The 25343-nt window shown below is 44.3% G+C and overlaps 1 protein-coding gene and 1 long non-coding RNA gene across 5 annotated transcripts in view; one reads left to right on the forward strand and one right to left on the reverse strand.

Moving 5' to 3' along the window:
* TWF2 (twinfilin actin binding protein 2) overlaps positions 1-12374 on the reverse strand; it is a 62172-nt gene extending 49798 nt beyond the window's left edge. For 2 of the 4 annotated variants that reach the window (XM_083603509.1, XM_083603507.1), the window contains exon 1: positions 12162-12318. In XM_083603509.1, coding sequence (XP_083459635.1) covers positions 12162-12186 — 25 coding nt within the window. In that variant the 5' untranslated portion in view covers positions 12187-12318. Of the gene's footprint in view, positions 1-12161 lie in introns of all 4 variants that reach the window. The other 2 variants (XM_083603510.1, XM_083603508.1) reach the window with 2 other exon arrangements.
* Positions 10966-25317, forward strand: LOC310757880. The gene is made up of 3 exons (XR_014545535.1): positions 10966-11551; positions 15732-15876; positions 24501-25317. It is a non-coding gene; the product is annotated as an uncharacterized lncRNA (long non-coding RNA).
* Positions 25318-25343: the final 26 nt, after the last annotated feature.

Below are 25343 nucleotides of genomic sequence, written 5' to 3' on the forward strand. Positions count from 1 at the left end.
CCCACACCAGGAGAAGAGTGGACCAAGTTTTAGTATGAGCATCTTTTCCTCCATCATCTCATGTCCCATCACCAGCTGGATCAATAATACATGAACCCTGAAATAAATGCCCTCCTGAGTATGTCAAGTCACTCTGTCCTCCTGACAGGAAATCTGAGCCTGTGGCTATCAATCTTTCATTCTCTGGACGTAATCTTTATGTTAAGGAGACTTCAAGTAGCTGTTTTCGTTTCCCATTCACTGGGTTTGAGGAAATAGGTGCTACATTTGGTATTATGACTAAAACAAATCCCAGAAGGTTGTGGCCTTATAGGGTTCCCAAGTAAGGTCATCCTGACCTCCTGGCTAGCTGCTCCTCAGGCGTTCTCGTTCTGAGCATTATTTCATGGCACTCCCAACTCTCCAGATCTCCCCCAGTTGCTGCATTGACACCTGTCCTTTGTTGTACTACAGACGCCACCCAAAAGCAAGAGCAGAAGCAGCCAAATAGATACACACAGAGAGAGCTTTGTTGGTATGAAACAATGCAAGCTCCTTAACATTTAAGCCTCTGTAACAGCTTCCTTCGCACACACACCGAAAACTCTTCTTATCTGAGGCCTGCGCTAGACCTGTCTCTCATGGCAACAGCCTTGGTATGTTGGCTACTCCATGCCATGGTCATTATGGGCAAGATGAGGTTGGCATCTGGAACATCTGTAAGCCACTTTGATGTTATTTACTACAATCAAGTGGTACATAAATGTTATGAAATAAGCAAACAAATACCACCATTCGGTGAAAAGCTTCCATGCCGACATACCACCAGCTTTTGTAAGGAGTACCCAGCAATGGTGTTAAAAGTTTCAACACAATATCACCACACCACAGTAGTGAGGGCTCTTTCTCTCTCTCTCTCTCTCACACACACACACACACACTTGATGGCTGCCAAGCACCAGCCACTGCACGGCAAGCATCATATACAAGCCAGAAAGTTACATGAGAGAATATTAAAATAACTGTTATGCCCAAGGGAGCAGGAGTGGGTAGCAGCGCCCTCAATACCACCAGCTAAACATCGTGATATATCAACGTATCACAATGTCTGAAATTAAGATGGAACTGTGTAGAGGTGAGCGGCCCCCAAGCGATGAAAAAAAAAATAGTACTGTTGATATATAACTGGTGTAGAAAGCTGGGTTGAGCAATCGCTTGCTTCTAGAAGTAATTTCTCTCTAAAGATTTATAGGCCACAAGTGCAGGTCAGGCAGGCAATGAATGAAGCATGCGGCTGGGTAGCTTAACTCCAGAAGGAATAGCTGAGGAATATCTATGCCACCAACCCAGGCTAGAGTCCCAATTCTACTTCTGCAGTTTTGTCATGCTTCAGTACGGCTTTTACGCACCTGCCTCAGCTTTTGGGGATGGAGGGTGGCCATGCTTCAGGCCCATCTAATTGAGACACAGTACTTCTTAAGTACCTGCTCCAAAGGCTTCCTGGACTCAGTGCGCCATGGCAAAGGTCAGCATTTCTAGGCCATGTTGTCACTCCCGGCAGGGGTCTTAAGCTTTGATTTAACTGTCATGTTTGGCTTGGATGCATTTTACTGACCTCATAAACAAGTCCCTGATATGGTCACTGAGGCAATCAAAATTCAGGACAGCTGTCCCTGCTTTCCGATGGACTCCCGATAAGAAACGGAGGGGTTACTTGCAAGACAACAAGTCCCTCCTGTCTGAAATCTAGCCCTAGTAGTTCAGCTTCACAAAGAGCCAGAGAGTCCTGCCGGTGTATATATTACTCCCTGAACTCCAAGCCTGTAAAACAATCTCATAGCTGCTTGTCATTCACCCTCCCAAGAGTCGGGCAATGACTGGAGACGGCTGGATCAGGTGTCAGGTCCCCAGAGCCCAAAGGATGGATCCTGACAATCAGCTTATTACACTAAAAGGTTCTTAAACACACTGTTTCCAAGGGGGTTTCCTCTGCTTGGATAACTTTAAACGCTCAGCTTCACAGGGCCTTAATTATTCAGACAAAATTACAGCTCTGTATCAAGTGCAGCTCCTTTGTTTGTGTAAAAAAACCTCCTCTCCATTTTCTGAACACACTAGCCTTTAGCACTCTCCACAAAGCGACGGAAAGGACAATGGGAGCTTCTGGTATGGAACGGAGCTGGTAGGAACATTCAAAATAATAATTTGATCTGCCAACCAGATCTGCAGAATGTGCTTGTGTCTGTTCAGGTCCCATTGAAATTAACCATGTTTCGGTTTCATTGTTTTTATTCACCGGCCCCTAAGGTCCCAAGGCAGGTTACATTAAAACACAGTAGTAAAACGTTTAGCTCGTAAAAGAAGAGCTGGGGGACCAGTGGCTCTCCAGATGCTGCTGGACTCTCACCTCCTCCATCACCCCTAGCCAGCATGGCCAATGATCAGGAATGATGGGAACCCAAGAAGATCTGGAAGGCCACCATCCCTGATGCAGAGATGAAAAGAGAGTCTCTCGGAATACAACCTGCTTCACCCATGACACTACATAGCGGTGAACACACATTTGCCACCAGGGTGTAGACAGGGCAAGAAGCTGAGGCCCAATCCTGCCTCTTTGGCAGGTGCAACTGCTGTGCTTTTGCAAAGACCTGCTTGTCATCATGAAGCGATGCCCCTTTGCTAGATTGAGGCATCTGTGCGCTACTGTACTGTCTGCTTTTTTCTTTCAGCTGCATCTGTTGTTTTATTGCATTCTAATGTTGCTCCCCGCTCTGGGATTGTGTCAAAAATGAAGAGCGGATTATGCATGATGTAAATAAACAAACTGCATTTTAATTAGAAACAGCAATGTATTGACATGTGAAAGGCAAAAAAGACGTATGCCCATGTAAAAATGTTAAAGGGCCTGAAAAAAATATACAGTTGACCCACAAAGTCATCCAAGAACTAAGCAATGTCTTTCTTAGCACGATACATGGCAAGGTTAGCGACTATTTTCCAGCCTGAGGACCATGTTAGTGGGTGCGCAATCTTCTGGGGGCCGCATGCCAGGGATAGGCAGGGCCAGGGGCAAAAAGTGGGTAAGAACAACAGATGTGACACCTCTGCACAACAGGGTACATTCCAGCAAGACAAAAATCAGAGTTTCTCTCTCTTACTTCCATACGCACACATTATATTATCCACTCAGGCAAGAAAGAGGCATTATCACAGTTCAAGGAACTTGGCAGAACATGACCAGTGAGCGTTGTGGGCCAGAAAAAGGGGGTATGGCCTTGGAAAAGTCCCAAGGGCCACATAGTGAGGCCTGGAGGGCCACCTTTGCCCTTGAAGCCTGAGGTTCCCCATTCCTGCACTGTAATGTTTCCACTTGCAAGAATACAGAACCTCCTATCTTAAATCAGAAAGGCAATACCTGAACCAAATTCCTTTTCTATTTTAAAATCCCCCTTTCCACCAGTCAGCAAACAAAAGATCTTGAGCAGCGCCACGCATGCGTTCCAAGAGAAGGCTGTCACTAGAATGTGGTGTTTAAAAATACTTCTAAGAATTTGGAAGATGGGCTGCCAATTGTTCTGTTACACCACTTTACAGCAATGCAAATAAGGCGTTTTATCTACCAGACTGGAAAAGCCAGAGGCAGCCAGATGGAGCATTGGCTACATCACAGCCTTGTGAGAATAGGCTATAGAAATTGGCAAGTCTTTACTAAAGCAGCCCACTGACCCATATGATTCAGGGCAGAGGGGCTTTGATTTAATACCTAGCAAACCCATACTGAAGTCACCTTGCAGAAAGGTCTCTTTTGTATTTTCTCATTGCAAAATGTGCTGACAGCCACTGAGCTCTTAGACTGTGCATTGAAGTTCTTCTCCAAGTAAGCAACGGGTGAGTAAAGTACATTAACTACCTAGGCAGCTAAATCAGACAAGTTTATTCACCACTTAGTGATGCCCAACAGAAGATGGAAGCAAATGGCCAATTTTTGTTTTCTATCTCTTTTTTAAAAAACTGCACAGTGAAACAAAGCCATCAGAATTTTCTATCGAGAGAGAAGCAGTAAATAAACATTCTCACTGTGTCTTCATGCTGTCTAAAGTGCTAAGTTAGGCTTCTTTTAGAAAGCCCAAGTGTTCAAAAACAGAATCCACACCTAGTACCAATTCAAATGTGCACTAATAGCACATGATACAGTCCTTCCTGAACTATACTATTCCAGAATACAGTAGGACAGCTGCATGATGAAATGCTCCAACACGTTAAAAAAAAAAAAAAGGATTCCCTGCACATGGGAAATTAAGTCAGATCTTCCACCTTCCCAGAAAAGTGCTAAAGCAGCACACACTGTTGTGACCCTTACATTACTCAGGTACCACCTGAACTGCCCTTACCCGTCCATCTTTGATAGGTTGGTTGATGAATACTGCCAAATACATGATGCACAGGCACCCACAAAGAGCTTATCACACAGAATGGCCGTCGTACAGTTTAGCTTTCCAGTGGCCTTCCTCACCTAGCAGTTGGAACACATGGATCAGGTTTTTTGCTCCAAAGTCATGGACTCTCCAGGTGGTGCCTCAATATCTCCAGGCAACATGGTTCGATGTCTTAATTGATTCATTCTATCAGGCTTTATCGTTTGCTTAAAAGTCAGTCTGGGAGTCGGCATTCCCATTGGATGATTCACAAGTGACAACCTACAGATTATCTCTGTCCTGCAGCAAGAGCTCTCTCCTTATATGCGCCACACCATCTGGCCAGTAGGATTATCCACCGCGTGACTTCTGTTTCAGCGTATCTGAAGACGTGTGCATGCACACGAAAGCTCATACTAATAACTAACTTAGTTGGTCTCTAAGGTGCTACTGGAAGGAATTTTTTTATTTTGTTAGCGCACAATAAGGCTGCAATGTAAGCAAAAGAGCATATTTCGCTTCAGGACAGCAGGCAATATAGCGATGAAAAGCTAGAGAGAAACAGGAGGTGAGACAAATAAAAACCCTTCACACAACAAAACCAACTTCCACATGTGGCAGTTGTGGGGAGAGGCTGTATCTCGGTGGTGTGGCTTCTGTCCAGCATGCAGAAGGTCCCAGGTTCACTTCCCAGGAACAGGAAGTACAGCTGGGAATGTCCAACAGAAATCCTGGAGAACTGATGCCTGTACATGTCAATTCTTCTGACTGCATTCAGTGGGGCTTACTCCAAAGAAAGTGGGGTTTGGATCACAGTTACCAGAGTTACCTTCCATTAATTGTCTCAACCTAACCTGCCCTCGATAAAGGCTGCCGTGTGGGTAAAACCGAGATAACTATATAGGATTGAAAGTGGTTTGCCATAAAGGGCAGGTTGATAGAAACCTATACAGTGGTACCTTGGGTTAAGTACTTAATTTGTTCCGGAGGTCCGTTCTTAACCTGAAACTGTTCTTAACCTGAAGCACCACTTTAGCTAATGGGGCCTCCTGCTGCTGCCGCACCGCCGGAGCACGATTTCTGTTCTCATCCTGAAGCAAAGTTCTTAACCTGAGGTACTATTTCTGGGTTAGCGGAGTCTGTAACCTGAAGTGTATGTAACCTGAAACATATGTAACCCAAGGTACCGCTGTATTAGCTAAATAAAATGGAAGGTTCCTCTGCTCTTCTCTAGTAGTTAAAAAGGGTGGAGTGCTAATCCACGTTAATGATTATGAGAACACACCAGGTAAATCGGACCTGGAACAAAAGTCATAGCTTAATTAAGCACTTTAAGAACATTCCCATAATCATGCAATGAGACTGTGGAAAAGCTGCACCATTCTTTATAACGTATAACACACACCCCACGCAAACTAGAAGGTACAGTAGGATTAGGCAATCTGTGTTCAATTATTTTTAGAACTCGCCCTACAGCAAAGAATGATGACTCTAATTAATGTTATTAGCTGTGAGACTAGAACCAGATAGTTATGCTTGGTTAATTTTGCTAAAATTCAGCAGTGCCGTTTTATAGACTTTTCCTCAGGTGAGATAACCCATAGCATTTGGGATTTTTTATAATGCCTCATAATAAGCAGCGATGCTTCTCTTGTATTCATCTTCCAGTTCTGCAACGCCTTGCGGAGGGTGGGAGGAGCAACCATGCAAGCAAGCCCACGACTTTGATGGATTACCAGCTGTGAAGTGAAAATAGCTTTGGAAATTTAAAGGTGGGGCAATCTGGCATAATATTCTACTAACCACCACAAGTGATACAATTGATAGGATAAACTCAAGAACCATTTCATGGTGGGGAGGACTGTTTAAGGCATTACAAGCATTTCACTTAAGGTTTTCAGAATAAAATAATCCAGGGCAGGGCAGATCCACGGGGGGGGGGGGGCAGCAAAATACAAGAGCTGCAAGGTAACACCTGAAGAGCAATTTGGTACAAATAATATGAGCATCTTTTCAGATTTTGCAAACTGCTAAATTCTTAATACTTGAGATATATACCTAAACAGGAGATTCCTCTCAACACAGCATGGGAGCACAGAACAATGAAGCCACATTTGGTTCTTGTTTTCTGCTCCAGTCCCCTCCCAGTTAGGGTTAGATATTAACTCTGCAAAGAATTGGGACCTTTTTCTTCAAGTCAGGAGCCAAATAATCCTGACTGCATTTTCCTGATATATTTTTATTTATTGCATTTATTTCCCACCTTTCTCTCCAAGGGGCTCGTGGTGGTGTATATGGTTTCCCCCCTCCTCATTTAATCCCACAATCCTGTGAGGTAGGTAAGGCTTAGAGGGAATTACTGGCCCAAGGTGGCCCAGTGGGGATTTGCATTAGCAGACAAAGAAAAAGAAGAAGAAGAAGAAGAAGAAGAAGAAGAAGAAGAAGAAGAAGAAGAAGAAGAAGAAGAAGCAGCAGCAGCAGCAGCAGCAGCAGCAGCAGCAGCAGCAGCGGAGGAGGAGTTTGGATTTGATATCCCGCTTTATCACTACCTGAAGGAGTCTCAAAGTGGCTAACATTCTCCTTTCCCTTCCTCCCCCACAAGAAACACTCTGTGAGGTGAGTGGGGCTGAGAGACTTCAAAGAAGTGTGACTAGCCCAAGGTCACCCAGCAGCTGCATGTGGAGGAGCGGAGACGCGAACCCAGTTCACCAGATTATGAGACTACCGCTCTTAACCACTACACCACACTGGCTCTCTTCATGTTTGTCTTTCACACTGTTCCTTTTCCATGTCATTCACTGCATTTATAACCTGCCCTTCAACGTAAGGTCCCATTGCAAAAACACAAATTCTAGAGGGGCAGTTGCTGTTTTAGTCTGCTACAACAAAGAAACAAAAATTCATTTTAGCACTTCAATGCGCTACAGCACAATCCTAATCATGTGGTTCAGAAATAAGTCACACTGAATTAAATGAGGCTTCGCGCAGGTAAATGTCTGGATTACTAGACATGATAGAGGGGACAAATTTGAAGACATATCAGTGTTGAAAGTGAATCATGCTTAATGCTCCTTACTTCCTAAAAAGTATATTGGACAAAAGTGGAATGTGATAAGGAAGACAACTAAAGCTGCAAGGCTAACCTTACTAATCTGGGAGTAAGCCCCACTGAATTCAACTTGTTTCTGAGCAGACATGGTTAGGATTGCTCTGCAAAGCAGTATTATACACGTTTACCTGGAAGTCATTCATACTGAACTCAGTGGGGTTTACTTCTGAAGAGGTACGCATAGGATAAAACTGCTGCTGTCCGATTTCAGCTACCCAACAGAGGAAAATTCAAGATATAACAGCAATTTAAATTTTAGCTTAAAGGCATGGAAGGTTGAGTCCTGGACTCCAAAGTCTGGTGGTCTCATTTACAATCAGAAACAAAGGAAACAGAAATTATATATAGGACTGAGCATTATTAAGCACAACACGCCAGTGCTGACTCTGGTTCTTACCCCTGAGAGGCCAAAGCATGCTTTACTTGGACTTAATACATTTGTGGAGATCATCAGCATTGCACCCATGTATCCCAAAGTCCTATGGCACTTTAAATGAGAATATGAAACATGAACAAAAATGTATCAGGATAGCATTTTCTAAGGGTAGTGCCATAAGGAAATCATAGCCTGTGTTCCTCATTACAGCATTTCCAACTTCTCCGATGTACTTGTTGATCAGGAAACTGATTTCCCTTGTTTGCTTCTCACGAAAACTCTTTGTGGAGCAGAGGCCAAAATACAGTTGGCTCCATTGCCAAGTAGTAGTGGTTGAGCCACTAAGTAATAGGGACCATAAATGTTAAGTTCTTGCCAAAAGAATCTCACCAAGGTGTTTAACAACAGGAAGCATTCAGGTATTTCAAGATCTATTGCTTTGCACAACAGACGCCTGAAGACCGCCGGGAGGGGGGAAACATCAGTGCATGATACACTGCAATTGAAGTGGACAAGTCCTGGAAGAATCTATAGTAGGTAACAATTCTGCATCGTCAAGAGTGGCGAAAAAGCTGACCCAGGAGGTCTTTAGCATCTCCAGCTCCTACATACTTATATTGATTATGTTACATAATTTATAGCACATTTAAAACCTCAATTGAGATTTCAAGGTAGTTAAACTATATAGGGGGAAGAGCGATCCACCATCTCTGCCTTCAGTTTGTTTACAATGAACAAAACCTCAGATGAACTCTTCTTCTTCTGTACAGCATCTTCTTCTGTAGCAATTTAAAACAATATGTCAACTACCCTAGGAGACATTTCAGCACATAATAAATAGAGACAAGAAAATTTACTTATGTCAAAGCAAAGTCAACCTTCCCCAGGCAAAGCATCAAAGTATTTAGATAACTAAAGAAAACGCAAGCCTGTGATTTCATCAGGTCCCATTTACAAAAAAATCCAAAGATTCTGTAGTTAACAGGACTATTAAATTGCAGTTCTTAATCCAAGTCAATAGGCTTGCCTCAGGTTTGATTACACAAGCAATAAATTCCAGTAGCTTGTGGGCAAATCCCTGTTCTTCCACATTTTCACCTGCTGTGGGTTTGCTTTCGGTTATGGGAAACTGCAAAATCTACTGCACAAACAAAGTGTCAAGGTGTCAGAACACCACTCACTCAAACTTCCATCATGTAAACAGACCTGTAGCAAGAGAACAAGGAAAGAGTGGATCGGAGGGTGCGAAATCAGTCCACGGTTGTGCAGAAGTTCTGTTACATTCTAGAAGCAACTATAGCTGTACTGAGAGACATGATGCATATGGCACAAGATGCCAGACAGTATTTTACAAGAGCAAAGGCTCTGATCAGTTATCTCCTGAAGTCCAGTCCTGTTCTTAGGATGCTGAAATTAATGGACCACCACCTATAGTGTGTGAGGCTATGAACAATTACTGCCACTCCCACAAAGAGCCTCTCTCGGGTTTCAGAAGGTTGATTCAGCACACCTGATGTCTACACACTGCAGAAGGCCCATGATAATCCTGTTCTGATCCTTGCTAGTCAAAATGGCAGACCAGCAACCAGTAAGATCAGTCCAAGTGGCACAGTCCAGAAAAAAATGCTCAGGGACACCATGGTAGCTGGTACCTCTTCGCAATCCACTCACCCCTATTTTAGTATTACAGTGCTAAGCCAGGAGTAGTGGAAAACATCTTGGTGAGATGAGCAGAATCTCAGGATCTTCAGGACTAAGCGATGTATTACCAATTAATGTTATTGACAGACATATATCTGCTTCCAAGCATGACATTGTATAAGTACGTATGTAGCAGGGTGTGTGGTGACAGATGATGTGGCCTACTAGTCAAAGACGTGCAGTCAAACCAATGAGATCAAGTCTCAAATCTCCACTCAGCCATGAAACCCACGGGGTGACTATGGGCCAGTTTTTCAGCCTGAGCTACCTTGCAGGGTTATTCAGAAGGTGATGCGGGAAAGGAGAGAAGTATACACACTGCCTTGAGCTTCTTGGGAAGAAAACTGTAATATAGTTCATTCTGGAGTCAGCTATATGCTCCTTGCCATATATAACTAATTCAAATCCAAGAATATATTTTAATCCAAAACTAATGAAGGACCCTTAAATTACTAGTGTTAACTTGCAAGCCGAATCTGCTTTAGCTGAAGAGGACTTGCTTGCTGTTGGCAGTCGTCTGTCTCAAGAGACAATGGAGTGCACCTCTGGTGGTGAGGTCAAACTGCTGGTGAATCACAGCATCTGCTGTGGCTGCAGAGGCCAATAACTTGTTACTGCTGCTAAATGAACTGAAATTGTAAGATCTCTGCAGCCACTACAGAATTACACAGGCAAAGACAACAGTTATTAAAAGAGTTTGGAAGCTACCAGTACCCATACAATTGTTCCCTACAGTAAAATCCAGATGTTTGATTCAGCCAGGTCTTCAGGTACTCCAACACCTACCTTAACAGTATTTCTACATTATAAATATGAATTAATTTTACAAATCCTGGCCATCACTTTATCACACTCCTAAGAAACATAATTTTGTGATAACCCTGAAAATCCTCTTGTCAGAGATCCAACCCACCCAAAAGAATAGTTCAAGGTTAAAGATGGGTGTGTAAACATGACCTAGGAGAGCATTTGCAGAGTGCTTTCTTAAGAAATTATCCTGGTTCCAATCACATTTCTTGCTGTTCTGTCATATCAAATTGTATCCTCATAGCAATCAATCCCTCTTGGATTATTGCGGCCTGCAAAGATTTTCGCAACATGAGACACCTGCATTTTCTTTGTAGGATTAAAACTGAAACAACACTAGGTTTGGATTAGGCCTGGGGTGACATTCTGCATCCTGATTTTATCTATGGAAATTCTTCGTAAGAAGTTAAAAATAGGAGGAAAAGAACATAGTTTTTTTTTGCCATGGTTACCAGTAATTTGATCAGTACAATTCACATACATCATACCAAATTGTTTAATGAATTACAGTAATGTACATTCTGCATCACTTTGCCTTCTGAAGTACTGCCATCCTATGCTGCAATCCTGTGCTGCATTTCAGCAACATCGTAGCATGCATAAAGAACCTGAGAAGATTAATGTTTGTGATTATCTTTTGTGTGATCCCTGGGCGAAAGCTAAAGGCAGAGACAGAGAGAAACAGTGAAGCGAAGGAGCTGCCTGCTACGCAGAAAGGGAAATGGTTCCTGCAATTATGATTCATGCTGCGGAGCTGAACATGTTAAGAGATAATGGAGAAGCAGAGGAAAGGCTGACACATTTCTGGTGAGAAGAGCTGCTACCTACAGATCTTTTGCAGAGAAATACAAGCTCAGGAAGCAGCCGTCTCAGGCTTGGCATCAAAACAAGTGCTGTGGAGTGCCTTTGCAGCGTTTACAGGAAAGAAGCTGCTGCACAAATGTGAAAATCACATGTAAAAGAGAAGGTGCTAAAGGAATTTCAGGGCTCCCAAAGAGCCACAGTCATTCAGAACATATGCAGCTGTGGGGTCTAAGGGTAGGAAAGATGATCCTCACACCGGGCTTTGGTGGTGGTGTTTTTTTTTGGAAAATCCAGGCGAGTGAAAGCCAGCAAGGGGCTATGAAGAATATACCAGCTTTTACCCAGAACCAACCGCTCCAGGTAAACTGTGCAAACTCTGTTAAGGAAAACTGGTGTTCTTTACAGCCATTGGACGAGCACCTAAGAAAATGGATACTCTCAGGTGACTGCGGGCTAGTCAGGCATATGGGAGAAATGGTGCTTCAGGGGGGCATTCATTGCCTTGTGGGGGGGTGCAAGGTCGAAACACCAGAAGCCTGCGAGATCTCCGGGCTCCAAGGCAGCCAGTTAGCCTTCAATTCAAGGCATGTCCCCCAGCCAGCCAGCCAGCCAGCCAGCCACCTTCGCACGGATGCCCCTGGGCTTCAGAAGCCTCCCCAGAGCAGACGCCGCCGCTAGTGCAGCATCCCTTTCCAAACAGACAGCGGGATTATAATACTAATAACAACAACAGGATCCAGCTCGTTTAACTGCTGCCTTGCAAAGGGAGATGCAAGGCTGCATCGAGCAAGGCACTGGGGCGAGGAGGGCAGAGGAAAGGCAGATACGGAGCGGGGCGCGGCTGCACGGGTGGAGGGGCAGCTGGCGTCCGACGGGCCGCTCGGGGCAGCCTTCGGGGTCCGGGCGGGCGCCAAGGAGCTGCCCAGGCGCAGAGGCAAGGGGGGGGTGAGCGGCTCCCCGCTGTCCTTACCGTGGATGCCGGTCTGGTGAGTCATGGCTCCGGATCAGGTCCGCTGCAACAGATCCCACCCTGGCCGCTTGTCTCCCGGGCAGGAAACGGCTCCGACTCCAGCACCGCCCGCTTCCGGGTTGCTGCCGACTGGAGCAGGAGGGGCTTGAGCGGGGTCCGCCCGGAGGGAGGGCCGCTCTTCGGCGGAGGGAGCGCGGGGGGGCAGCGGGCGGGGCGTCGAGGAAAGAGGACGGGGGCGTCCCTTGTAGGCTTGCGGGGAGCGGGTGGGGGTCAAGGCCTGCCTGAGTGTCAGCCCCTCCGGTAAAACGGAATACTGTATATATATATACATACACACACAGTATATATATAGAGAGAGAGAGAGAGAGTATATATATAGAGAGAGAGTGTGTGCAGTTTGCTTAAAGGCACTGCTGTGGAAATTACCTAGCACAAACTAGGCATTGTCTCATCTATTGCATTTATTAGAGCCCACCTTCCCAGTACCTCCCAGTACACGCTTCTCCCCCTCCACATCCCCTGCCTCATTTAGTCCCATAACAACCCAATGAGGTGGGTTAGGCTGACAGATTGTGACTGGACCAAGGTCACCCAGCGAACTTCATGGCTGAGTGGGGATTTGAAGCCAGGTCTCCCAGGTCCTAGTCCAAACCGCTACCCCAGTGTTATGTACTGAGTTGAATAGGATCCAAACTGCAGCAGTCTGATTGGTCCTAGAACAATAGGATCCAAAAGGCAGCAGTCTGATTGGTCCTAGAACAATAGGATTCAGAATGCAGCAGTATGATTGGTTGGCAGGAACCACCCAATCATGCTCCAGATAGAAGTGAATCCACAACCTGATTGGCTTACAGTAGAATTCCGGAATTAGCCAATCATGTGCAGCCCATTGTGTAAATAATGTATATAAAGCAGATACCTTGAGGGGACTTTCATTCATTCCTCCTCAACACTATGAGCTGAATAAAGAGCATGAAATCACTTTGCGACTCTGAGTATATTTCACCCAGATTAGTATTATTACTAATGCTAATAATAATCTGGCAGAGATAGAAACAGCGCCACTAAGGAAAAAAAACTTATGCCAGCCCTAAGGCTGAGGAGAACCAGAGAACTAAAGAACTCCCAGTGGATAAAAAAGCTCAAGAGATCCCTCACTTAGCTGACACACATGATGCACAGTTTCTTTAAAGCCACAAAGACCATCTATGGGCCAATAAATCATGACATATGCCCCCTACGCTCAACAGACGGTAAGGTAAAGGGACCCCTGACCATTAGGTCCAGTCGTGACCGACTCTGGAGTTGCGGCGCTCATCTCGCTCTATAGGCCGAGGGAGCCGGCGTACAGCTTCCGGGTCATGTGGCTGGCATGACTAAGCCGCTTCTGGCGAACCAGAGCAGCGCGCGGAAACGCCGTTTACCTTCCCCCCGGAGCAGTACCTTTTTATCTACTTACACTTTGACGTGCTTTCGAACTGCTAGGTTGGCAGGAGCAGGGACCAAGCAACGGGAGCTCACCCCATCGTGAGGATTCAAACCGCCGACCTTCTGATCGGCAAGTCCTAGGCTCTGTGGTTTAACCCACAGCGCCACCCGCATCCCTATAACAACAGACGGTACCACACTTCAAAAAGATAAAGAAGCTAATGGATTGCATTGGAAATAACATTATCAGCATCTCCTTAACTGCAACTCCCCCGTAGCTGCAGAGGTCCTCACACAAATCCTGGAAAAACAAATTAGAGATGAGCTTGCAGTATCTCCAAATCTGGGGAAACTATCCCAAATATCTTTGCTTACAAAAAGCTTGGCCTATCGCTCAACATTCAAAAAACCAAAGTACCGTACCAAAAAGCACAAAACAACCCCTCTGCAGTGCCACAAATCCAACTCAATCGTGTAACATTGGAAAGTGTTGATCACTTCTCCTACCTGGGCAGTTATCTTTCCACAAGGGCCAGCACTGCTGCCGAAATCCAGCATTGCCTAAGCTCTGCGAGTGCAGCTTTTTCCAACTGAAGTGCAGAGTGTTCAAGGACCAGGACATTTGCAGGGAAACCAAAATGCTTGTTTACAAAGCTATTGTACTACCAGCCTTACTGTATGCTTGCAAAACATGGACCACTTATAAACGCCATCTCCAACTCCTTGAAAGATTCCATCAACGGTGCCTCTGAAAAAATTTACATATCACTTGGGAAGACAGGCGAACTAATGCCAGTATACTGGAAGAAGCAAAGATCACCAATGTCGAAGCAATGATTCTTCAGCATTAACTTTGTTGGACTGGTCATGTTGTTCAGATACCTGATTTTCGTCTTCCAAAGCAACTACTCTATTCCAAACTTAAAAATTGAAAGCTTAATGCTGGTGGTCAACAAAAGAGGTTTAGAGTTTGGATTTGATATCCCGCTTTATCACTACCCTAAGGAGTCTCAAAGCAGCTAACAATCTCCTTTCCCTTCCTCCCCCACAACAAACACTCTGTGAGGTGAGGCTGTGAGACTTCAGAGAAGTGTGACTAGTCCAAGGTCACCCAGCAGCTGTATGTGGAGGAGCTGGACAGGAACCCAGTTCTCCAGATTACGAGTCCACTGCTCTTAACCACTACACCACACTGGCTCAAGGCAAGTCTTTAAAAATGTGGCATAAACACAAAAAACTGGGAAACAATGGGAGCCTGCAAGTGCTGTCATTAGAGAATAGCCTTTACCAATCAAATCAGTACATTAAACACCATGTTACACAGAGGTGGGGGAGATGTACTGTCCCACTAATATAAAGTCTGAATCCTACAGTTATCATAACATAACAGGCTCAGTTATGTTGGAGTGAAGGTACTATACAGTGATACCTCAGGTTAAGAACTTAATTCGTTCTGGAGGTCCGTTCTTAACCTGAAACTGTTCTTAACCTGTAGCACCACTTTAGCTAATGGGACTTCTGCTGCCGCCGCGCTGCTGGAGCACAATTTCTGTTCTCATCCTGAAGCAAAGTTCTTAACCTGAAGCACTATTTCTGGGTTAGCGGAGTCTGTAACCTGAAGTGTATGTAACCTGAAGCGTATGTAACCCGAGGTACCCCTGTATTTCATCAAGTGCCCGAGTGAGAGGAAAGCCTAATTTGGCTACCCGTATAGATGAGGGCACCTGGTAGAGCTCACTCACCATACAGAGAGCAAACCCAACACACCTGGCCACACAAAACGGCAGGCATCATGCAGGGGCACGTGTTGCCATTCTCATGCAATGCGTGCTGGCACAGCCACTCCCTGAATTACAGCATTTGTTTGAGCAATAGCAGGCAGGTGCTGGGCAGATCAATGAGCAAGTGGTGGCAAGGGCTCAAAATACAGGGCAGTTTGTGTGTACCCTGCACCCTGTAACCAAGCCTGCTCTCTTCAGGTACAGGGGATGACACGCCCCATGGCCTGTGCTGAAGTATGATCCATCTGCAAGGCTGATTGGCTTCTGTATGTGGGGGAATGGAAGGGGGCTTCTCATTGTACTCTGGCAGGAAACGACATGCTCTCTCTCCATCTTCTTTTCTTTTCTGTTTGTTTAAAAGGAGATAGTTCATGGAGCATTGGATTGGATATGACCCAGATTGGGTACAAACCAGTTGAAGACCACTGTCCTACAGAGGAATATGCTGCAATTTCATCTGCAATGCACAGGGATTGCACAGCAGACACAATGGGGTTCCTCCACAGGTACATGTAAAAAGTCTTCTCTAGGGGTAGGGAGATGCATTGGAATAGAAGCAGGAGAGCCTTGTTATCTGGGGAGTTAGACTGATGCTCGCAATTGCCCCTTTAATGCCACAGCTTTGCACCTCACAACAGGCTTTGCCTGTATCCATTGGCTGTGAGTCCTGGAAGACCTGCTCCCTGCCTTATCAGCCTTTTCCCATCTGGCTTGGGAGGGTGAGGCCGGATTGATGGATTCCAGCTACAAAAGCTAAGGCTGCCCATCGGACTCTTGGGTTGGAGTATTGTTTGGGGGGGGGTTGTTAATTTGTTGTTGTTGATACAGGCAGAGCCAATTTTGCATGTGTCCAATTGGCGTGTGACCGCTGATATGCAGGTCCTTTTGAACCCAGAAAAGGGCAGGGTATAAAGGGGTGTAGCGGGGCAAGGCAGGGTTATGTGTTCTCCACCGACGCACACAGGGCAAGGTACAGAACCCCACACAAAATATTCACTGCCTGTAATAATTATTGTATCCTGTTTTTAGCTCTTAATGTGCTTTATGTGGGAATTTTGTCTTGTGCTTTTTGATGTATTTTGTTTGTTGTTTATGACTACTTTTGTACTTATGTAAATCTTTTCATGTTGTAAGCCACTTTGAGCATGGTTTTATCTATTGGAAGGTAGCATTTTATTATTATTTTAGTTATTTCTTCCTCCACCCGTTAGGGCAAGGTGTCAGAGGGTGCTTTATCACTTTAGCATGTGCAATTTCAGATGTCGCGTTAGTATCTTTGTCAAATATATTTTCATAATCTTTCTTTTCAAGGCTGCCTTTACTTCGGGCTATGAATTTACATCCTCTCTTCCAGTGGGTGTATCTCTAGGATTCTCTTATTGCTGTTGTTGGAAACAACAATTATTTTCTGATACTGAGCACCAGTGGAACATATTGCCCCTAGAACCACATTCATACTAGCTGAACAACATCACTGAAAGGGGTGGCAAAGCATACTAGGCAGCTGTGCTTATTGTAAGCAACGCACTTATTATACTAATTAGATACAGACTATACGAATAAATATATGATAATAAATAAATATTGATATATTTTATTTAATTAAAAAAGAGTGCACTGATTATTCTGTGCCATTGCTAGGCAAACCAAACAAGGACACTAAAACCAATCATTAGTAGTTCAAAGTTTTCCCTTGGATTTCATGATATCTTTTGCTGGACACTGAACAACGCAAGATAATTTGAGTCTGCTTTGGGGTCTTGCTGCCATCTGGTGGACTGCGAGCACTTTGCAGCTCCTGTAATTTCAACAACCAGGAAGTGTGCAGTTTTAACCTGAGACTTGAATGGAGTCTCGATTGAATGGAATGGATTGGGGAAAATAAAGCAGCCTTCTCTGAGATGCTGAACTGCTGTTTGCTCTTTTATAGAATAAAATCAGCGTCTGTATTTATTATTATAACCATTATGGTCATTGTAACACAGCATCAATGTAGTGAAGCCCTCCAGTGCTGGAGAGGAGAGTATGTAAAATATAGTAAACACAGCGCATGGTTCACATTGCGTGGCCCAGCCTAAGCTTTCACAATGAGCATCTTGTCTAAAGTGGTGCCTGATTAAGTCAGGAAATTTTTGTCATTAGTTTACAGCATGGGTAGGCAAACTAAGGCCTGGGGGCTGGATCCGGCCCAATCCTCTTCTCAATCCGGCCCGCGGACGGTCTGGGAATCAGCATGTTTTTACATGAGTAGAATGTGTGCTTTTATTTAAAATGCATCTCTGGGTTATTTGTGGGGCATAGGAATTCATTCATTTCTGCCCCCAAAATATAGTCTGGCCCCCAACAAGGTCTGAGGGACAGTGGACCAGCCCCCTGCTGAAAAAGTTTGCTGACCCCTGGTTTACAGGCTGTTGGAGTAAGTAAACATTGCTTTGCAGCCCTAATTCATAGTGCTAAAAGACAGTTGGCTCTACCTACCTCCACAAGGTCAGTTTCCTTATCAAGATAAGGATGTTTTCAGATATATGTTTACTTAAAATACAGAAGAGGGTGGACTCGTAAAGCGGGCAGTGCAACCTCTAATCCTGCGTCAGATTCTGCCAAAGGAATAGATAGCTGCAGCCCCTGAAAGGCTTAGCTCCAGCTCCATGAGTTAGCCTAGTCCCCTTTTAAGTCCTCCAAGCTAGGGGGCACCCCAGAACTTGTACCAATACTTTGAATACATTAAGTGTGCGAAAGAACACTTTCTTGGGTCCATCCTGAATCTTCCATTCTTCAGCTTCATCAGCTGACCCCTGGTTTTAGTGAAAGCAGAGAAGGAAATGTCTCTTTCTGCACATCATGCATAATTTGGTAGCATTTGTTCTTTGCCTTTTTGTTCTAAATATGCACCAGCCATGTGTGAATGCAAACACACTCACTCACTCACTCACTCTGTCTGGCTGAAGAAAGTGGCACCCCCAAGGCTGGATATGTATATATTGTTGAGTGCAAACCCTATCTCCAAGCAACGAGTGATGCCAGGGCTTCCTGTTCTTACTCAGGGTTCAGTTATGTTGGCGTGAAGGTACTATACAGTGGTACCTCAGGTTAAGAACTTAATTTGTTCTGGAGGTCCATTCTTAACCTGAAACTGTTCTTAACCTGAGGTACCACTTTAGCTAATGGGGCCTCCCGCTGCCGCCGCTGCACAATTTCTGTTCTCATCCTGAAGCAAAGTTCTTAACTCGAGGTAATATATCTGGGTTAGTGGAGTCTGTAACCTGAAGTGTCTGTAACCCAAGATACCACTGTATATGGTTTTATTTACACATATGTAAAACCTGAGCTCACAGTATTAACACTCCCCAAAGTCCAGCAGAGAGCAAGCATGTCTCTTTCTTGAACATCGCAACTTTTGGATGTGTCTTTAAAAAGCTCAACGATTTTCGTGGTTTCCTAAAAGAAAGCTAAACAATTTTGAGGTGTCCTGCTTTTATGACAATCCTATCCTAGGATGATGTGGCTTCCAGCCAGGTGAGGTGAGGAAAGGCCCATCCATTTGTCTCTATGGCAACCTCTTTGGACCTGTAAATTGCAGTGCTTAACTGGCCAGCTGAAGCCATTAACTTAATGGAACTGGTTTGGCTGGTTTCTTGTTGTAGATTCTACCCTGCATACAGAGAATCACATGGAAGAGACCCAGGGTATCATCCAGATTGATACCCCAAACTCATAACAATGTATATATAGGGATTAACAACAGTTAAGTTCTTTATTCAGTTCACAATAACAAAGGCAAGCCGGCCTTGTATCAGTGCAATGTATTTATATATATTTTTCCTACTTAAATACACTTGGTTTCATCTCTACTCACACTTGCAACTTGCTCCCAATATTCCCCTTAACTGCAAATTTATGGGCATTATTTCTTATAATGAACAGCCAGGAAAGAGACAGCTACACTGATCACGTTTAGCACATTTACTCACACTGTTATAACGCAGATACTGACTGGCAACACAAACATTGCCAGCCTCACTTCTTCAGCATCATTACCTGCCAGACTGATTAGCCCCTAAGTTGTGAACTAATTTGTGTTACTGTGAAGCTAAGGTTAAGATGAGTCTAGACCCTGCAACAAACCCAGATTCATCCTCATATCCACTCAGACAACTCTATTACAGCACTGAATAGCAATCACCGTCAGGGGCCCATGAATCTCTAATGTGACATATGCTGCAGGTCAATCACAAAATTAAAACATCAATCTTTATTTTCAAATATAAATGGTCACACATCCAACATAAAAAACAGCAATGTTGAGGGCCAAATGACATTTGATTAAGACCATCCAAAACTGGATGCATGTCTATTTTTTTTCAAGAAACTCACCCTGGAATAGTTTGGATTTGGACTGTGGCACTATGGGAGGGGGCTTAAACCAGATGCATATCTCAGTCCCCTCTGAGGTGTTATTACTCGTAAAGTGCAAATCATAATTGCAAAAGACAAGTGCTCTGTGGTTAATAGTGACTATGAGGGGATCATCTGAACAGGCATGGGTGTAGCCATGGGGGGGGCAGCTGCCCCCCTAGATCCACAAACATTATTGAAAAGCATTGAAAGTACTCAGTTATTTGAGGTTCTGCAACCCCACCCCGCACAGCAGAAGCCAGCCCCCCTGTAATGTCCTCTTCACAGGGTATTTTGATTTCCCAACTTTGATTTCCTAAAAGAAGCTCAACAACTTTGGCTGCCCCACCCCTCAACAAAAATCCTGGCTATGCCCATGTGTACATGGAGAAATAATTAAAGCTGCTTCGCTGGTGACATGGCCCTGGTCCCAGCTGGCTTCCCCATGGCTTTTAGGAAATGGAAAAGATGTTGGGGAGCCAGTCAAGATCTCTCATGTCATGTTATGCAGGACCACCAGTTTGGCCTTAGGAACCAATGAGACAGCATGAACCGAGGTCTACTTCAAAGTCATCACACTTCCCAGCACTGAAAAAAAATATCAAGGGAGATTTTCGGTGTGAAATTGATTGGTCAGCAGTTTTGATTCTATTAATGTAGGACTCAGTCAATCAAGACCATGGTGTTAAATTGGTATAGCAAAGCTAGGAAGATTATATTATTGCAATTACTGTTATAAATGGCCACTGTGCTCACCTTGCAAAAAATTGAGGTGTGGATAGACAATTCAGCAAGCCTCATTGACTTACTCTCAGATCTTTATTTTCTCTATATCCATGCTGAGATCTGCCACCTGAGGATAGCACTGTATTTACCTGATTGTCAAGGCTGGAGTCAGTTGCAGGTCAGCACAAAGAAACAGAGTCAGTTGTCAGTGAAGTAAATCTTTATTCAAGGAAACAGCAGGCAACTCGGCAACACTCCCCATTTGGTCTTGCACCTATAGAGTTGCTAGGATTGAAGGTCTCCGTCTACCATGACTTCTAAGAGTCTTCGTCTACCAGATGTTTCCCAAGTAGTCTCAAGCTGTGTCTGAGCACCTCCAATCTTGGTTCTGCCCTCATTATCCTGTGTAGGAAAGGGAGCTGGTCACAGCCAGAGAGGGAGACTCCCAGGATACTTCAGCAGCCTCTTGACCCCCACCCCTTCAGCCTTGGAGTCTGGTTTCTCTTGCTGACTAAACCCTGTTGTCCCTCCAGCACCTCCTCCCAATCTTCTCCCTCTGACCTCTTCTCATTGTCCCTCCACCAATCCCCAGGCTCTGAGTCTGGAGTTTCCCTTGAGGATTCCGTGGCTGGCCCTTCCAGCCATTTCTCAGCTCCCAGCCAGTCCCTGGTGAGCCAGTGTGGTGTAGTGGTTAAGAGCGGTAGTCTCGTAATCTGGGGAACCGGGTTCGCGTCTCCACTCCTCCACATGCAGCTGCTGGGTGACCTTGGGCTAGTCACACTTCTGTGAAGTCTCTCAGCCCCACTCACCTCACAGAGTGTTTGTTGTGGGGGAGGAAGGGAAGGAGAATGTTAGCCGCTTTGAGACTCCTTCGGGTGGTGATAAAGCGGGATATCAAATCCAAACTCTTCTTCTTCTTCCCGGACACTGATTGAGGTAAGCTCTATTCTAGTCTATGAAAACCTTTGCCACAAGAAATCTTTTCATTTCTAATGTGTGACAATACACTCCTGTTTTTATGGCAAAACTCCAAAATGTCTTCTCTCTCTCATGATACAATTTGAGTGTTTATTTGCATTGCTTCAAAACCTATCAGTTTGAAGCATGTGAAAAGCGATTCATTCACAACAAAACAAAGACTGTGTGCATAGCTGCTTAAGTAGCTGAAGTAATCATGTGATAATGAACTGCTAAGATTCTGTGATGTTGACTTGGAGCAGCTGGCTGGAGAGAGGCTCTTGTTCCAGGAAGGTTATGGCAGCTTTTATTTTCATAAAGGGTGTAATCAGAAAGCAAAATTTACACAAACCAGAATGCTCATCTGCGTTGCTAATGACCCACCTCTGCTTTCAGTTCCACATGATCAAACCTTCATAGCAAGAGGTGGGAGAATCTCAGGGGCAATCTAACCTTTGAAATACAAAAGAAAGCAAAGTAATTCCTATCTGCTGTTAGCAGAAAAATCAACTTTTCCACAGCTTTTCAATCCTCTGCAGAAATTCAGTGAGGTTTATTGACTCACACGTGCATAGGGTTGCGGTCTTGGTTTATTTTCCCCTGTTTATTTTTACTCGCTTTGTTGCCACTTTTGAGGCATGGTGTACTGGTGGTCAGTTTCACTTCCCAATTCTCTCTCTTCATAGTTATTTGGGGTTTGGAACATCTAGTACTCTCTGCCCCTGTTGGTTCTACAGAAGCAGAGACATACAGACAGTGACGGAGCTTCATGCTCCGGCACGGGGGGGGGGGGGGCGGGGACGGAGAGCAGGCGGTGGTGGGGCTGGCGCACGTCCTGGGTGCGTGGTGCACTGCCCGTAGGGGCGTGGTGCCCAGCGCGCGGGGTGGGGGGGACAGCCGCAATGTCACCCCACCAGGATTGCGCTGCTGGGGGCGGTGTGCTCCCCCAGCACTCCTCTTCCTCCACCATGTGCATACAGACTCAGAAAGATTGCATAATGGATTGGACCAGGCAGTAATTTAAGGATTGTGGAAGCTTTAGAATTGCACCGTTGTTGTTTTTTCATCTTGGCGTTTGTGCACACATGAAGGAGGGGGAGTTTGTCCAGGTCCTTTCACTCTACTTGCTGTGCTATCTCATTTAGGGATTAGATGGTGCTGCAGAATATATTGAAAACAAAGTAAAAGTTTATGATCCAGTCCTCAAAAGGTAGGATGGAAGAACTTAGATTCCTCCTCTCAGGATGGATATTAGGGAAATAGGGGTGGTATGTGTGGGAGATTAGCAGCCAAACCTAACAAATGCATATTATAGCTAGTTAGCATGTGAAAGGGCTAAGGCCACAGAACTGTACTGCTGACAGGCAGACACTCTGTGTGATGTCATTTCCCCTCTGTTCCTTCTTCCCCCCCTTCCTTTCTTTGACCAACCACAAGGGCAGGTGTACCCCGCGCATGCTCCAGATTTAGGTATGTGCCTGAAACTGGTTATACTGTGAATGTAAGTATTTTGCCTGCATAGTTTTTACAGCTGCCATTGCTGTGAACCAATGCATGATTTTAAAGTAAGTAAATCTTATTTGAAACTTACTTCCCAAGTTGTTTCCTGATTCTTTGTGAAGCAGGGTGAGAAAGGGAGAGCCACTTTACTTCATAGCTGGGCTTGCTTAAAACAATATTTTACAATCTATTTCCTGTGCTTTTAATTTTTGCTGTCCACGGTGGGATTTTAAAACTCTATTTAGCCCACATATGTGGGAGCCTGGAGGGATAAATTGCAATCACCTACCTATTAAAACCCATCCCACAGTATGTGTGTGAGCGAAAGGTGTGGTGGGGAAGGAGAGGAGGGATAGTTCTGTTGCACTAGCAGGGATCCTTGCGCTGGCTTCTGTGGGTGCAAATACATGGTTGATTCCAACTCATGGTCTTTAGAAGAGGCTCAGCTGTCATGATTAAAATACAACTAGGAGGGTGATCTTTATTTACTGCTGTAGCAGGATTCCCCCCTCCCACCGCCACAATGAAGAGAGAAGACCCCCATCTAACAAAGGAACATACCGGTACTTTATATAGTGCTTTAAATTTAAAATACATGAAACTACACTTCCATTGGTTACATCACAATACAGTGGGAAGATCTTCCAATTAAATCCACTCTCTGTGTTACCAGCATGTTTAGCTGTACACTTATCCAAACAAAACCTCTTGCAAACTTTTGATGTTGCTCTTTCTGCCTCTCCCAAACAAGATCCTTTCAATGAGTGTAACACTGTTATTTCATGTGCAAGCGCCTCTTCCAAAGATAAGAGGACTGTGGGCGATTCAGAACATTTCTCTCATGTTCCCTTAATGCCTTGAAAACCAAGGCTCCCTAACAACACAGCTTCAGGGTTTTAGAATGGGAAGGGAAGGGTTTTTCTCTTTATACGGGCAACCCTAAGCAGAAGCAGTAGGGCCAACTTATTTAACCATGCAAGTTATTGTTTGTCAGAGGCCTTTTTGGTTCATATATGCATAGTTAATGCTTTTAAAACATGTCTCCAACTCTCAAATTCTATGCTATCATTTCATTATTAGTAAAGCTGTGTTTTTGAAGTTTTTGGCTTTCCGCAGGAGATTTAGCCTGGGAAAAGTCTGAGCTAACCACATTCCAGAGGTGGGAGGTGTGTAAGAGCTTGAGAGTGGTTTTAGCTTACAGGAAGGGTGAAGAAAGGTGATGCAGGCAATCTGAATTCTTCTCTACTTTAAGAAAAGTTCCTATGCATGTGGAGAGACCAGTTTGGCTGTTTCTTAGTAAAGACTCAGGTTATCGAGCCTGGGCTTCCACAGCCACCACCCACCACGAACCACCATTCACAGGATTGGCAACAACAGCTGCAGATGTGTTCTATCTGCATGAATATTCTCTTGCTAATTGTGTTGTTTTAAATGTGCATTTTATATTTGACTACCTTTAGTCATGTTTTCTTTTGCAACGTTAAAGTATTCCCCCCCCCCCGCTAACTTTGCTGCATTTAATGTGCATTCTGTACTTTACCTCTTTTCACAGAATCATAGATTTGCAGAGTTGGAAAAGACTCTGAGAGCCATCTAGTCCGACCCTCTACAATGCAGGAATCTCAGCTAGATCATACATGACAGATGGCTACATCTATTCTTCAGACTGCATCAATTTAATGTTTTGCCTTGAAATCTTTGAGATAATATTTTAGTATCCTGTAAATTATATTGCTTTGGATGTACTTTATAGTTGACTTTCTTCTGTAATATTTTATTTTTGATTGCTTTGTGACATGTTTTGTGCCATGTTTTAATGTGGGTAGTAAAATTTATTTATTTTTTAAAATGAAGCAGTATAGAAATGAAATAAAAATAATAAAAATATAAAGATGATCAAAACCTGGATCTTGGCAGGGAAGAATGCTATTTTCTCAAGCCAATTGGCATTATGGATTCTGGGCGGGGGGCAGGGAACACTTTTGTTCACCAGGAAATGTGCATAAAGTCTCCCATCAATGACAATTCAGAACCAATTCACAAGAAGAAATTCTGAGAATATTGCACAGTAGACATTTCAAAAGTCAAAACTTGACCTCATTGCTTTGATCTCATGCCTGCCTTGTTTCTCCTATCTTTAGAAGACTCCCTAGCCAGGATCCTCTTTTTTGTGTGTGTATTTTTCCTTTTCTTGGTGTGTGTGTTAGGGTTAGTTTTGTTGTAGGGCAATTCCTTCATTCCAATTTCTGTTCCACTTTCCAGGTTTTCTCTTCACAACAGAAATACCATCCTAAGCTGTATAACATTTTATAAGATGATAAAGCTTTGAACTTGCATTTTTGGTTTAACCTGGTTGTTTATCCTGATATCCTTGCAATCCCCTTGCAGAGAAATA

The sequence above is a fragment of the Podarcis filfolensis genome (assembly GCF_964270895.1).
Source record: "Podarcis filfolensis genome assembly, chromosome: 2".
Lineage (NCBI taxonomy): Eukaryota > Metazoa > Chordata > Lepidosauria > Squamata > Lacertidae > Podarcis > Podarcis filfolensis.